This window comes from Corvus brachyrhynchos, unplaced genomic scaffold, assembly GCF_000691975.1.
Source record: "Corvus brachyrhynchos isolate BGI_N302 unplaced genomic scaffold, ASM69197v1 scaffold14, whole genome shotgun sequence".
NCBI classification, from domain to species: Eukaryota; Metazoa; Chordata; class Aves; order Passeriformes; family Corvidae; genus Corvus; species Corvus brachyrhynchos.
In genome coordinates, this window is record NW_008239110.1 from 10,863,495 (window position 1) to 10,878,866 (window position 15,372).

At 40.1% G+C, this 15,372-nt stretch overlaps 2 protein-coding genes across 4 annotated transcripts in view; both read right to left on the minus strand.

Moving 5' to 3' along the window:
* FAM162B (family with sequence similarity 162 member B) overlaps positions 1–693 on the minus strand; it is a 6,480-nt gene extending 5,787 nt beyond the window's left edge. The window contains exon 1 of the mRNA XM_008637941.2: positions 630–693. Within this exon, the coding sequence (XP_008636163.1) occupies positions 630–693 (64 nt within the window). The remainder of the gene's footprint in view (positions 1–629) is intronic.
* A 3,095-nt stretch (positions 694–3,788) lies between these two features.
* GPRC6A (G protein-coupled receptor class C group 6 member A) overlaps positions 3,789–15,372 on the minus strand; it is a 13,420-nt gene continuing 1,836 nt past the window's right edge. Inside the window, exons 2-6 of one of the 3 annotated variants that reach the window (XM_017739473.1) lie at positions 13,631–13,934; positions 11,498–11,809; positions 8,476–8,688; positions 6,936–7,059; positions 3,789–5,504 (exon numbers count right to left, since the gene is read on the minus strand). In XM_017739473.1, the coding sequence (XP_017594962.1) occupies positions 4,384–5,504; positions 6,936–7,059; positions 8,476–8,688; positions 11,498–11,809; positions 13,631–13,934 (2,074 nt within the window). In that variant the 3' untranslated portion in view covers positions 3,789–4,383. Of the gene's footprint in view, positions 5,505–6,935; positions 7,060–8,475; positions 8,689–10,981; positions 11,810–13,630; positions 13,935–15,372 lie in introns of all 3 variants that reach the window. The other 2 variants (XM_008637792.2, XM_017739472.1) reach the window with 2 other exon arrangements.

The window sequence follows — 15,372 nt, forward strand, 5'->3', positions numbered from 1 at the left end:
CTGCCGACACCCGGCGGGGATCGGTCCTCCGGAGGAGGCATCCTGCTCACCTACCGCGGTCACGGATTGCAACTCTAGTGTGGAAAGGTCAGCGTCCAAGACAAAACTCGGTTAAAGAAACAGACGCGGTAGTTCAGCTTCATGTTAGGACGTGCAGCTGCTGAAGTGAGTCCTGAGGAGGGCCACAAAAACGACCAGAGGCCAGGAGCACCTCTTCCGTGAAGACGAACAGAGAGCTGGGGTTGTTCAGCCTGAAGGAGAGAAGGTTCCAGGGAGACCTTACAGCACCTTCCAGTGCCTAAAGGGGGCCCACAAGAAAGATGGAGAAAGGCTTTTTACAAGGGCATGTAGTGATTCCTATACCCCTATTACTAGGAGTAATGGCTTTTAACTGAATCAGGGTGGCTTTAGATTAGGAAGAAATTCTTTCCTGTGAGGTTGGTGAGACACTGGCACAGATTGCTCAGAGAAGCTGTGGATGGCTGATCCCCAGAAGGTTGAATGGGGCTTTGAGCAACCTGGTCTAGTGGAAGGTGTTTCGGCCCATGGCAATTAGATGATCTTTAAGGTCCCTTCCAACCCAAACCATTCTATGGTTCTATGTAGAGTATAAGTTCTGTGACACAGACCTGCCCACATTTGTGTTTCTATCATTTTACTGCTTTCAGAAGGCTCAAACATATTGATTCTCATGGTACACTTCTCCATCTACTTCAACTGAACAACTTTTTTTTTTCCCTTTCACATCCTGCATAGAGTAAGACTTTATTAAAAAACAAAACTAAACAAAAAAATCCCCTAAAAAAATATTCAGAGAAGTCTGCACAGAGTAGACATTTACTAAGTAACAGCCTGTGTCAGCATGATGTTCGTGACATTGTAAGACTGTCTCAACAGAACTGTGTCTGATGCACCAAGTAGTGGAAGATTTTACATGCATCAGCCAAAGCCAGAATGGCTGCAGATGAACAGAGGAAGTCCTGCTCCCCAGGGATGGATCACTGTCTGGCAACAGCTTAAGTCCTGTGCTCAGTGTGACAGCACTAAAGAGGAGTTTGGAACTGTTTGTAGCCAAAACCACTAGCTATCTTTTTCAGGAGCAGAGCATATAACAAAAGCGAAGAGATGCATCTCTTTGCACACACACACACACACACACACACACTCTCCTTAAGCACCTGTGCCCTCTTTCAGAATGTTGTCGAGGAGATGAAGACATATCAACAGAAATGACCTAGGGGATGATACTTTCCCTTTGCTCCAAGACAGTGGCATCATGTCAAGCAGGGCTCCTTGTCCCTGAAGACAGAGTCAGCACATCTGGGCTGGGCTCAGCGTCATACATTATGAGCAGCATCCCAGACACTGCTGTTAGTTGCCACTCATGATGGTCACCCACACATTCAGAGTCGCTGTAGTTCCAATGGTCATCAGCAGAGCTGCTGGGAGGTAGCTTGGAGCTCACGTAGTTTCCAGCACTTGCCAAAGAACTGCTCTAAAGACTGTGGGCAGCTGGAAGGCATCTACACAGCCAGAGCTACTGAAATCTTGAGGGAATTATGCCCTGGAGGACTTCAAACACTTGGTGGCCTTCATAGTCTTCATTGTCTCTGAAGATACTGTACATTGTAGGATAGTATCTTCAGAATGCATCATTTAGCATTAATAGTAATGAATGACATAAGCCCTGACAAGGATAATAATGTTTACATCCAGAGCAGCCTCCTGCTGACCTCAACAAACAGCATTTTCACATTTGATTTCTCTGTGAACAGCGCTGTGTTTTGAGACATTTGTTCTCTCTACTGCTCTCAGAGATGGAAAACATGCCTGTGGGATGTTAGTGTTTTGGGAAGTGGTTTCAGGATCTTTCCAAAGTAAGCAAGCAGAGTGTGCTCTGAGCCAGAAAAAAAGAGCTGGTCCCTTTGGCCTCACATAGCCTGACCTATGGGCCATGGCTCTAGGAGAACCAGGAAAAGACTTTGCAATGGCTCTGGAAGGTGATTCCTTTTCTGTGCTCTGGGGATGAAAATCTGTTTCAGGCTCATTTAATGTCCCCGTGTCTAGTAAGAGGAGTAGTTACATTGCTGGAATACTTACTGCACTGGGCAGGGGAATGTGCACAAATACTCCTTTAGCATAATGAACTCCTATTTTAAGGTTTTTCATATCCTTTGTATAGGGTAGCACAATCCCTTTGTGTTCTACTCACATATGATCACTTGCTTCTTGCAGACAAGGCATTGAAAAACATGTAATGCATCTTGGTATAATGTCTCTTTTTTGCTGCCAAGTCAGGCTCACAAACCTGTTACATCCTCTCTGCGCCACTGTTGACTGTGCTTTGCACAGAAGACCTGAGTAGCTGGAGAATTAGATGTAGCATGTAGGACTCCTTTGAAATTCTGCCATATGTGATGTCTTTCCTCAGAGATACCTTGGTAGAGACCTTCACTGCTGTCACCAGGCCCTGTTCATCAAGACACTCTCCTCAGTGTCCTGCAGGATAAATCCCCTAGCACACGCAGCTTTCAATCTAAAGGATGTTTCTAAGAAGCAGGCTGAGCTCTACAGTAGAAACACTTTACAGGTGCATGTATCGCTGTTGTTCAAGGTCTAACAGAAGCTCATGGGGAGAGGTAAGGAAATTAAGTAAGCAAACTCAATTTTAAATAACAATATGGCTTTAATCATTCCCTTCTGTGTAGCTTCAAGGTGTGCTACACTCAACACTTTTGAAAACAACAAATACGGGTACAACATTCCAGTCAAATTAACTTTTCTAACCAGCTGATTGCTGACAGTCATGCAATGTAAGTTTTGCTTCTCTCTTTTAGGGGAAGACTTCTTGCTGCACTGGCAGTCAAATTGCAGGCATTTTACCCTTATAATACATAACCTCATATGCAAAAAAGTATTTGCAACAATGGACGTATAAACACCATTCAACATATAAACAGCATTCAACATATAAACATATACACATAACCCTTCATTCCTCCAATTAGCATCAGAACATATGTAATTACACAAATCTGTATGTGAGTTGCACTCTTGCCTTCCAAATGACTTTAAAATATCTTCATAGATACACAATATCCAGGATTTTAGTATTCTTTTACAGTAATATGGCGCAGAACTTAAAATAGCAAAGTTTCTATGTTCTGGGCTTTAGGAATATGGAAAAGTATTTTCCTGTTCCTGTATTGACAAAGTAGCTCTGCTGCCTGAGGTCTGTCTGAGAAAGCTCTGTAGTACCACTACCATTCCTCCTTCTCTGAATGTGCCCTTTGCCTCTCATACAGAAGGCACAGCGCAACTGTGCTCATGGAGCACACACTCTCTACAGAGCAGAGTCATTCAGTGCAGATCATGCCAGGTCATCCTTGTGCTATTTCTGTATACTGTAATGATGCATTGTCATATTCTTATTGAAAAACAGAATTTTTAAGCATATATCAAACCCCTTGAATTTTCTAGGATGCAGTCGTGCTGATACTGGTCATTACATCATTTATGCTAATGAGAGGAATCAGTTAGTGATTCTGACATTACACATTGACTTTACACTCTCAAATAAGAGGACACCTGGGGCTCACTCTCCTCTTGCATCAGAAAAGGTGCATGAGTGGAATCAGTGTGTTTCTTCTGAGTATGGGGAAAAGAGGCAGATGAACATATGTATAGCTACAGAGCTCCAGAATAATTCTCTAAGTTTTTTATAGATCTGTCTCTAGTTCATTACCATGCTGATAAACACAAGGAACCTTAAATGTTACTACAGCACTCATCTGGAATAAGGTGTGCAATTTGGGGGAGGAAAAAAAGAGACTCGCTGATACCAAATGAAAAGAGTTACTTTTGGAAGTTCAGGAAAATGGAAAGCCTATCTTAAAAGTGGAGACTAAAGGACTGGACTTGTTTATCTTAGCAAACAAAGGCTGGGACAAGGTTCTCTTTGATCCATAAAATGAGGCCAGATGAGAAGAAGAGCTCCGTAAATAACTGGGCATCAAAGAGGCAAAAGAAGTGGGTAAACTCATGTGGTCCCACTTACATGACTGTGAGAAATAATTCTGTGTTGCTTCTGCCTCACTTGAGGAAGGGAGGTTGCAGAATAGGTTCCCACAAGCCTGTGTGGGGCGGATGGGGAAGGAAGGGAGCTGTTGAAAGGGACTGCACATCAGGGAGCTTGCAGGAGCAAGGGATGGACTCTCTGAGTCAGGAAAGCCTTTCAGATCTGGTAATGGATAACTGTCTAAGTACAGGAAAAGGTGTTTCACATGGCCTGCCCTCCTTGAGGATACCAGAAGGAAAGAGATCTGAAAGAGAAATGGCTCCCTAAAATGGCTTTTTAACTTCCAGTACTTTAACGCTGGCCAGTCATATACTGGAGACTCTTTTCCTGATCACAGTCCTTGCAGCATTTTTAGGAAGAACTTTGCCTTTTATTAGTGGCTGCCCAGGCACTTGGAAATGGCAGTTTCCATTCACAGAGTCATTCTCAGTTTTACATGAGTCTGTGACAGTAGCTCGGAGGCTGGATGATTTTGAATCTAAAGAAGCCTGACTAACAGCAACACTGCCTGCACTCTTAGAAGAGTAAGTGTAAACCATTTTGAGAAATGCAGATTTTGTGTTTGTTTCTTGCTTGTAAATGATGATATAGCATTTTGGAAGAAAAGTGCAGCAGAGGATTCCATAATTAGATATTAATACAACAATGATTTCCACTGCTGGCAAGTATTTGCCAAATGTAGTTGCGTAGACAGGGATAAATACAATCCATGCTATAAAGTAAATTAGCATGCCAAAAGTGATGAATTTAGCTTCATTGTAATTCTCTGGCAACTTCCTACCTTTAAAAGCAAATATGAAGCATATAAAGGCTAAGGCAGCAATGTAGCCCAACATAATCCCAAAAGCTACAATAGACCCTTCATTGCATTCCAGAATTATCGCTTTGGGGATTGAGAAATTTTGATTTACAAAAGGTGTCCTAAATATTAGCCAGAAGGTGCAAATGATAACTTGAATTCCAGTGCAGGTGACCACAGCGGGAATAGGTTTATACATGCATTTCAGGAAATTTTGAAGCTTGGGATCAAAGCTGAAAGCTAGTAAAATTTTTAGTGACTTTATTAAAATACATGAAATGCAGAGCGTAAAACTTATGCCAAAGAGTGCTTGCCTAGTTTTACATTTGAAATCTGTAGGTACATCTATGAAGAAGACAGTGCTTAAAAAAATTAAGAAGTGGCTGAAGAGAATAATATAGCAGACAATCAGACCACCAGATGCCTTTACAACTGGTGTGTCTAAGTTTTTGGTAAATATTATACAAATTGACAAAACCACCACAACCCCAAAAGCAGAGAGGAGGAGGAGGAAGATGGCAAACCAATCAGTCCAGGCAAGGAAATAGATTGTCTTTCTGTAGCATGTGGTGCTGTTGACGGGAGCCCAGTAGGTTTTGTTGTTACATCGGTAGCAGTAATCCATATCTGGAAGCAGAAAAAAAAGGGAAGATATCTTAGAAACCCAAAGTTAAGAAACTGCAAAGTGGATTGTAGGGATTTGAGATACAGGAGCAATGTGGGAAGGGATGCTAAAGAGAAAAGACGGGTCTGACTGCTTCTGACTCCTGCTGTCGCTGTCCAGGCGGAGGAGCTGCAGGGCTGCGGTGGCTGCGGTGGCAGTGGCACAACGAGCAAAGGACAAGTGCCTGGAGCTCCCTGCCAGCTGGGAGCGAGCCTTGCCTGCAGCCAGGGGCAAGGAGGCAAAATCACCAGGGTTCTAAAACTGTCTTGCTCATCACTGACCAGTGAAAGGTGAGCTGGCTGGAGCTCTGGACAGACAAACTTTAATTGAAACCTGCACAATGACTCGAGACTAAACAATTCTCTTTCAAAAATTTGAACTACTTTTCTTTTTTTTGTCTATTTTAAGAAGAAAACATCCTAACATTCTCTTTACAGATAGCTTTTAAAATACAATAGCAAGAACAGACATTGCTTTAGATTATGATTTGAAAGGTACTTTTGCTTTGCAATTCTTATCCTCTGATATGGAGAAATATCACAATTAATTGATTGAGAAGATAAAATTTACTTTCTTTCTGCTCTTAGGATATTAAAAGTACATGGTACCTTAATTTTCTCAATTCCATCTCTCTCCTCCATGTATAATTTTCCCCTTAAAAATTTTTGCTTAAATATAAAATGAATATATATTGAATATATATGAATGAATATATATATATGAATATATATAAATGAACCAGCGGTAAAGTGTACATCAGATTTGATACTAGAATATATTACTGTACAGTTATATCAAAATACACAGTACTCTGTGGTAAGACACAAAACGTGCTGCTAAGCAAAATACATAACCCTTGAACTTCATAGGTTCATAGGCTTGTATAATGGTTTGGGTTGGGAGGGGCTTTCAAAGATCATCTAGTTCCAACTCGCCTGCCAGGGGCAGAGACACGTTCCTCTACACCAGGTTGCTCAAAGCTCCATCCAACCTGGCCTTGAACACTTCTAAGAACAGGGCATCCACAACAACTTCTCTGGGCAACCTGTCCCAGTGCCTCACCACCCTCAAAGTCAAGAAATTGCTCCTTACTGGACTGGGTATACTATGGAAAGACAGGGAGGAAAGGCTCTATTAAATGAGAATCAATCTCAGTGAAAAATCAGCCAGAATTTCCATCCTGGCAAAGGGTAATGCTGGTTGGCTGGACAGTCTAATTGCTTTAAACTTGGCCTTTTAAGAAGCATTTATACCAAGTTTTATGGGAAACTGAGCATATTTAAATATTTAAATTATTCCAAAATTTAACCCAAGGTTGTCAAGGCAAATTATATCCAAGCAAAACAATTGCATTGATGTATAAATAAACCTCTATTTGGATCACAATTCTTTACCTGTTTGGTTGCTGTAATGGTTTTCTGGGCAGTAAATACACTCATAGCAGCATGTGTGTGGACTTTCTGTAACCTTTTTCACCTGGCCTGGCCTGCAGTGCTGGGAGCATGTTGACTGAACCTTCTGCAGTGTGCAGAGGGAGAAAAAAAAAAAAAGGATCATCATCTCAGGCACAGCTAATTACAAAGGAACATTAATATAAACCTCCAGAATTTTTGCAATTTGTATTTTTTTTTTTTATATCATACATATTTTAAGGAAATCTGAAAATGATGTTGAAAAAGAGACATTCTAAGGTCCATATTTCTTGTATTTCCTCCACACAGTCAAGGAGTATTAGAATGGGGCATTATTTACCTCATAATTTTATTTTTGGGACCTGAGTGCCAGTCACTGGATTTGTAGGTGCCTTTAAAATCTAGATCACAGTCTTTCATTCAGCTTTGAACCTGTATTTAGACTGCAGAGGATAATTTTCAAAGAACACACAGAAGCATGTGATGGGGAATTTGAGAGAACTGCTTCACAAAAGAGATCCTGAAACCCTGCTCAGCCACTCTGAGCCCAGGAAGGATGCCTTGGCCTGAGGGAGACACTTTGGAGGGTGCTCTGTACTGCAGCTCTGACATTCCTGACCCTTGCCAGCTTATCCCTGAGTCATGAAGCTCCACTCCTGTCTGTGTGATCGGGGCCTTCTCTTGAGGTCTCACCTCAGGTCCTCCTTCCAAAGACAATTTTTTGTCAAACGATCTGTCCTGAAGCACACTGCAATCTCCTCTTTTTCCAAGATGGTGCTAACAAGGAGGTGGAGACATTTCTTTGTGCCATAGAGGGACAAGGTTTGAGATTTCCTTCTGTCTTCAGTTGAGTTCACAGGCGGAGACTAGAATTCTGTGCACCTCATGTCCACCTAGTAAGCAGCCTCTCCCTGTCCCATTAGTGGGGAATGCCTTGCAGCACAGAGCTGCACCATGAACTCAGACCTTCACCCATGCACAGAGGACAGATTGTCCAGCTGGAACTGGCCAGGGCCACCCACTAGTCCTGTCTACACCTGTGCTGGGGCTCCAGGTCGCACTATCTACTCATGTTGCTGACCCCAGCTTTAACAGGAGCAAATAAACAACAAAACTTTCTTTTTTTTTTCAAACAATAAAGTCAACACACATGAATCTTCATGTAAAAAAAAAAAAAAAAAGAGGTGGTATATAAGTCAGGGCTTTTTATACAATATAATTTTTTATTTTAAAATCCCTTTGTAAGATTCTGGAATAGCATCCTTAGGACAGACATAACCTTCTAGGGGCATTCTGGCTAAATAAATAAATTTTAAATCACTGAGCCTGCTCACAGGCTAACATGCATCTTGGGGTGCATAAAAGGGGTTGAATAAACTCAGACAGGAGTTTTGCTCTTAGAGGAGAACATGAAACCACACAAGAGATTTCTAGTTGACACATGCTTCAGTCACAAGTCCTGCAGGAAGGAGAAATCATATGGAATGAATTTCACATGCTATGTCAACAAATTAAAAGTTACCTTTAAAGCCAGAAAATCTTTTTTTTTCTCTTCATCCTCAAAGATAAAGCCACCTTTCTCTGCATCATATTCTGCCATAGTGGTGATTTCCACGTGGCCATCAATTTCTTTCCAAAGAAGGACATCATAACTGGTGCTCATATCTCCATTGGGGTCAAACTTTACTTCCTTATCATCATCAATGACTACAACTTTTTTAAGTTCTTCTAGGAGCTGCACATAAACGTAAGGAATGATAACATAGTGACGAACTGAGTAGTTTAACATATGTATGATAATACCGAATTTAAAAGAAATGTTTTTAGGACTAAGGGAAATATTAAAATTCAAATTCATTTTTTTTACAGAATTACATTATACAGACAATTCTGTTGGCCTTAAAAATCTATTATTAAAAAAATTATAATTTCATAAAATCATATTCATAGTATTTTTTTCCAGCCTTGAAAATTTTGGTATGATGTTTGGAGAGAAGATATTTTTGCTTGCAAAAACTAAGAGTCTTTTGGCACACCCCTTCTTGTAAAGAACAGGGTTGAGTGGTGCTCCTGTTGTTACTTTACTGTCAGCAGAGTCAATCTGGGCAACATTTGCTTCCAGAGTGAATTCCCCCAGCACATCTGGGAGTATCTAGCACTGTTCCCAACTGTGACTCTGACTGAAATTGTGTATGGCAAGGTGAGACTCAGAACTTTTAATAATCAATGAACAACATACGCCAATTTGTTCAGATGGGGAGATCAATGGCACAATGGCAATGAACAGGAAGGCCGTATTCGACAGGTCACAGGAAATACCAAACCAAGGATGCTTTGGTAAGGCAACTGTCCAGCTTCATATTGCAATTCCTTCTGTTCAACAGGGGAAAAATTTCTGCTTCCCTCATTCCAAACAGACAGATCAAAAAGATCTGTGTGAATCTAGAAAAGGATGGGTTAAGGCACGTATCACCCACTCCCAGTTCATGGGGAGATCATAGGAGGACTCCCATTAACTACCATGGTTCTTAATTGAAGCAAAAGCTTTATTATTTTGTAGGCCTAGTGATTTTTAGCAACAGTAGTTAACCGACAAGAAAAAAAGTCGATGTTTGGTGAAAGGCTGAGTTCAACTGCATTTGAAAAGCATGCTGTTACATGAGTCCATTTGTGATATTCACAGCATTTAACAAATGTGCTGACAGGTATACTACCTCAATAGGCTTTGTCAAATTCATGTAACACATCTGGTGTATATAATACGCCATTTTTTCATAGATAATGTAATTTTTTCAGTGTTTATATAACTTACGAAGAACCAGTGTGTTTCTAACCAATTTGATTTGGACGCTGCATCGTTGTGTGGAACTGAACAGGATTTTTTAATTGTACATACTCAGACTATTCATTTAATTTTTCTCTTCTCCACTTTTCCAATTCTTCTAACAATATGAGAACACCAGAGCTTTTTGAATACATCTTGAGCTTCAGACAGAAGGGGCCAATATTTAGCAACATTTTGGTGTAACTGTTTATTATTTTTGCAAAGTCTGTAACACCAATCACTCTATTGTTTCCCTGTATACGGACATGTGTGATACAGATTATTTGGATCTTGAGGTTTTTCTGTACATATATATCTCACTTCCTAGAGGGTTGAATTTTCATGTAGAAGAAACATGTTATGAAAACATCACAGGGAAATTAATTATCTCTTTCAGTTCTCTTCATGAGTGCGTAAGAACTTAAAAGGAGTTTTAATTTGGATGGTATGGGATTTAGTTCAGTAATGATGTAAATGTAGCTCCACAAAGCTGCATTCCTATAAAGCAGTCCTGAATTTGTCCCATTAGTGTTTACTAATTCATGTAAGAGTCTGATTGTGACTGGGTTATTGGTTGGTTGGTTTTTTTTCAAATCCTATATCTTGGTTTGACCTGCCCTGACCTACGATAAGAGGTCAGTGCAAATCAGAGTGCTTCAGAGGTTGTTTGACTTTTAAATGAACATTTGTTTAGTCCTCTGAGTAAAAGTGTGTAAAAGTGAATAGTCCTGAGCAGGTTCTTGGGTAAAAGGTCAGGTCAGGTTTACTTGTCTGATTTTTCGTCGTCTCTTCCCACCCAGTAGAGTGTGATAACGAGTACCTCACCCATCTTAAAGATTATGTCTTTACATATAAGTCAAGATCAGACAGAGGAACAATGTATTGCATTTTCATTTTCAAGTAGAGACTCATTATAGAGGAAAATACTTGAATTAAGACAAAACAGATACAATGGTCAGAAAAAGAGAGAGAGGAAAACTGAAACTTTGATGAATGCTCCTATCCTGCAGTATCCCCATCTCTCAAGAGCACTCATTATGTGTATCACAGTGGTTTACAGCAATGCGACCAACCACTAGTAGTCAAATAGCTGGTAAAAAGTCATTTATTAAAAGGACCAAGCTTTTATCTCCAGGAATATGGGAGCTAAAATGAGATGAAAGTTAGGCAGAGAGAATGAGACCTGAAGGAATTAGCATCCTACCTCCCAGGGAGTGAAGGCAGAGGGATCCTTGCAGTCTCTGTCTTTGCATCGCCCTTTAATGGCATGGGCTATAGCATATACTGCAAGTATAGTACTATGGATAAATCCCTGTTCAATGTTAGCATTCAAAAAATCATCTCTCCAGATCTGAGGTTTACTGCCAGCATTTTCCAGTAGATCATCCTGGGACTGGTTTGCAATGCACGTTTGAAAATCATGATATTCCAGGTATGCACAAACTGACAAAAGCATAATATATTCATGTAAAAACTTGTTGTTTTCAGTGGGCTTTTCATGAAGGTTTCTCAGAAACTCTTGGAATGAGGAGATGTCTCCACTTTTAAATCCAAATCCCACAACGGTTCCCAGCTGTCTGATATTGGGAATAGTACTGATCTTGAAAGCAGCTGACCAGTTATCACTTGCAATCCAGACTTTTTTAACATTCCTTTCAATTGCCTTTTTGAATAGTTTAAGCACATGGAACTGTCTCATAAAGACAACAATAACATTTACTCTTGTTTCCTTGACAATCTTCTCAATTGCATGATCAACTTTGGTGTGAAAGGTGCTGTCAGAGAGGTAGGCTGGCAGCATCTCTTTAAAAGCTATGCAAACGTTGTTTGCCATGGCCTGGACCCCAAAGCTCTCCAGAGCAAACCGGCCATTGTCATCATCAGTGGCTATTACTCCAATCCAGTTCCACCCAGATTCATAGATCAAGCGGGTCATTGCTCTTGTCTGATGAAAATCACTAGGGATAGTCCTGAAGAAAGAAGGAAACCTGATTTTGTCACTGAGGATTTCAGCTGATGATGCAGGACTGACCTAGGAAGAGTGAACAATTCAGTTACAGATGTGGTGTCCTCCAAAGGATGCCAAGAGATCCAAAACTGCCATGATTGTTCTTTCTTCCCATCTGACCTGGGCTCCCTCCTCCTGCAAGTGAGCATCAACAAGCTGCAGCCAAAGGGGGCAGGTTCTTTCTCCCTGCTCTTGGGATGCAGACTCTTGCCCAGTACCAGTCACACCTTTTCTTTCACTCTCTTCTGCATAATTCAGTGAAGGTGGAGAACAAAACTTTTCAAAATGGATATGACAGTAATGATGGTATAAAGATTTTGGTTTAGTCTGTGCAAATACCATCAGCATGCTTTTCAAAGCAATATTTAAAACATTGGCTATTTTTTGAGTCTCTATTCAAATTGCTAGTGCTCTTACATTTTGCACTATTTTCCTATCACTGAGTGTGTTAGTATGGTTCATCCATATATATATATATATATTTTCTTTCCAAGACTTAATTATTATATTTCAAAAGGATCATTAAATCTGTTGGGAGAACCTCACAGAAAAACGAACAGTAAACAATAATACAGAATGATATAATTCTTTCATACAAAAGATTTATTATATTTTTCTTGTGAATGTAGCTAAAAAAAATAGTAGAACTTTGATATTTAAATCTCTCCAGTTTTAATCCTTTTTTTTTTTTTTTTTTTTTGGAACTTTTTTCCCCTATATCGTTGACATTTCTTAAAAAATAAATTTAAGTTTTCTGAAATGAGAGTCACCTGTCTGGAGGGGATACCAAAATCTTACTGTGTCAGAACATTGCAGATGCTATTGGTAAGAAAAATCTATTGGGTCCCATTTTCCATCTATTACCTAATGCAGATTTTTTTAGTCACTTGCCTTTTGATTATGTTCAAGTGTGGCATTTTAGTTTTCATACTTACTACAGCTCCTGGGGTGGCGTTGGAGGTCGGAATTACTTCCTACCATTGCAGAGGAGAAGATTCAGTTAGCAGTTATATTTAGTTCAAATTTTATGTCTTTTCCATGTATTTGGTTAATTTATGCCTATTGTCAAAACCAAAGTGCAAGACAAGATGGTGTGTGGAAGTGGATCTGCTTGTTCCTTGTTAGTCCTTGCCTTGACCCCAACTCTTTTACAAAGGTGAAAGTAGGAACGTAAGCAAGGGCCTAAGCACAAGTGTGGGACTGTACTAGTCCTAGAGAGGTCAGAAATAGAGAAGGATGTTTTGGGAAGGACCAATGTGGATCTAAACTGTTGTATTCTTTCACGTCTACAATTGTTTGAAGACTATTAGGAGTAAATCTTTGGTTTAGAGCAATCTTCCTCACTTCCCTTTCCAGAGTTTTAACTGACTCCAACATTTAATTTCTCTTGGGCAGGAGAGAATTTCTGAATTTCTGGCCAGATCTGACCTGGTCTCTTTTTTTTTTTTAGCTTGAGTATTTTCATATTCTCCACCAGGCAGACTGGACACAGCAGCTGTAATTTCGCTGCCTGAATAAAGTCCTTGAATGTCATCTGAGGTACATTGGAGTAACCAGGACTGACAAAAGGCACTGCCAGGCTGACAAGAGCCCAGCATCACTCTGAAAGAGCACTTGGATAAATGTGCCTCAGGTATATAAAATATCCCTTACTGCCTTTGTTTGGGCAAGTGAATCAAGCCCTCCACTTGGAGCTGAAGCTCACCTGTCCTGCTGTCCTTAGGCTAAACCAAATCCTGCCCGTAGTAAATAGGTGGCTTTTGCAATTCCTGTGATCAGAACCTTTATTCTAAGCATGGTAAATCTGAACCTCTGTCCAAAATAAAATAATTCCCTCAGACCTACCTGTGGGATTAATTGCAAAGCCAACAGCCTTGACACTGCCATCGACACCTCCGAGTAGCTGGCTCCAGTGACTGCCTTGACTCTCGGGATGTAGTCTGAGTAGTTACACTTGAACTCCACAGCATCCTCAGAAGAATTGAATTTAGACAGAAATCTCAGAGCAGATGCCATGGCCTTTGTAACTTCTGCACATGTGTCATAGATTTCATAGCCCAGAGTAACTCCGGATAACAGTGTTGAGTTGTTGATGGTTTCAATAGCGTGTATCATTGCAAGCGTCTGAAGAAAAACTTGAATTTCAAAGCTGTCAGGAAACATAGGCGGTATTTTTTAGAAAAACTTTGTTGGAAGCAAGGGTGAAGCAAAATCTTTTAAAAAAATGTATTTACTTTCACTAAAAGCATGAAGCAAAGAAAAGGAAGTACTAAGTATTTCAGAATAGAAGAAAATATTTCAGAGATCCAGGTCTCCAGTGGTTGCATTGGTGTTTCTAAAATACTCTTCAGACCTGATAAAGTTAGCCCAGCTATTTCCCCTCATCTCCAGTGATTGTTATAACAGATGATTAATCAGAACTGTGCTAGCATGAAATGTCTGCAATATAACCAACTGTCCTCTCAGGCAAGCTTCTCTAAAGATTAAAAATATTGTGGACTAAATTAAATTTCAGATGGACCTAAGATAATTTATGTCTCCATAGAAAAATAATGGGAGATAGACAAAATTATCAACTTAATTAACATTTTGATATAAATCCAGATGGATACCTGCATGCCTAGCTGATTATTAGATTCAGATGTGGGATCAAGTTGTAAAATTCAAATAAAATTTGTGGATTCGGACAAGTATTTCAATTTTTAAAAATGCATGTTTGGAATTCCTGGTCTTAGGAAAGGTTTATTATGTGCTCAAAATGAAATTCTTCACCAGGTTTCCTTTTTATGCATTCCAGAAAAATGGATGTTTCAAGCACAGTAGGATTTGGAGCCAACAGAATAAATATTCTGCTGCACAGAATGCATGCAAGATGAGGTGTTTATATGTAGGCTATCATATAACATAAAGCCACAATTATAATTCCAAGTGTAATAGTAATTTGAAAAAGAACTACAGTGTCATTAGCATGCTACTATCATAGACTATAGCTGAGCTGCCTGAGAGATGGGAGGCAGACTTCAGTATGGGCTTAAGTTGCAGTTTCCCCACTGTAACAAATGGTAGAGAACTGCGGGCAGAATGATCCCTGATCCCTAAAGACAGCAACTGATTTGAGAGTAAACTCTGGATTTCTCTTCTTGTTTTTGTTTTGCTGTTCCATCTCTAAACTATGGAGGAACCGAGGAAAGACTCTTGGCTCTCAGAGCTGCATATGGACATTTATCTTAAACTTGAAAAGATTCTTGAACAACGATTTGTAAATTTTAGCTTAATTCAAGCTCAAAAGGAACTGAAACATTTCCTTTCATGGTTGTTTAAGAACTTTTTCTACGTTTCTTGGGATCTGATTCTTACCAACGGCTTTTGGAAGACCGTTTGGACACAGTTAATTTCTGAGTGAAAATATATGCCGATGGAAGAATATTTTTGTGAATATTATTTAATTACCAAGACTGTTGAACAATGTCAGCTGTGTCCTTGCGAAGTTAAAACTGCTTCAGGGACTGTGTGACCCAGGCCACACGCATCGAGCCCTCTGTGAGCAGCAGCGAGGCAGTTCCCACGTGCGGGCGGAGCCACGCGAG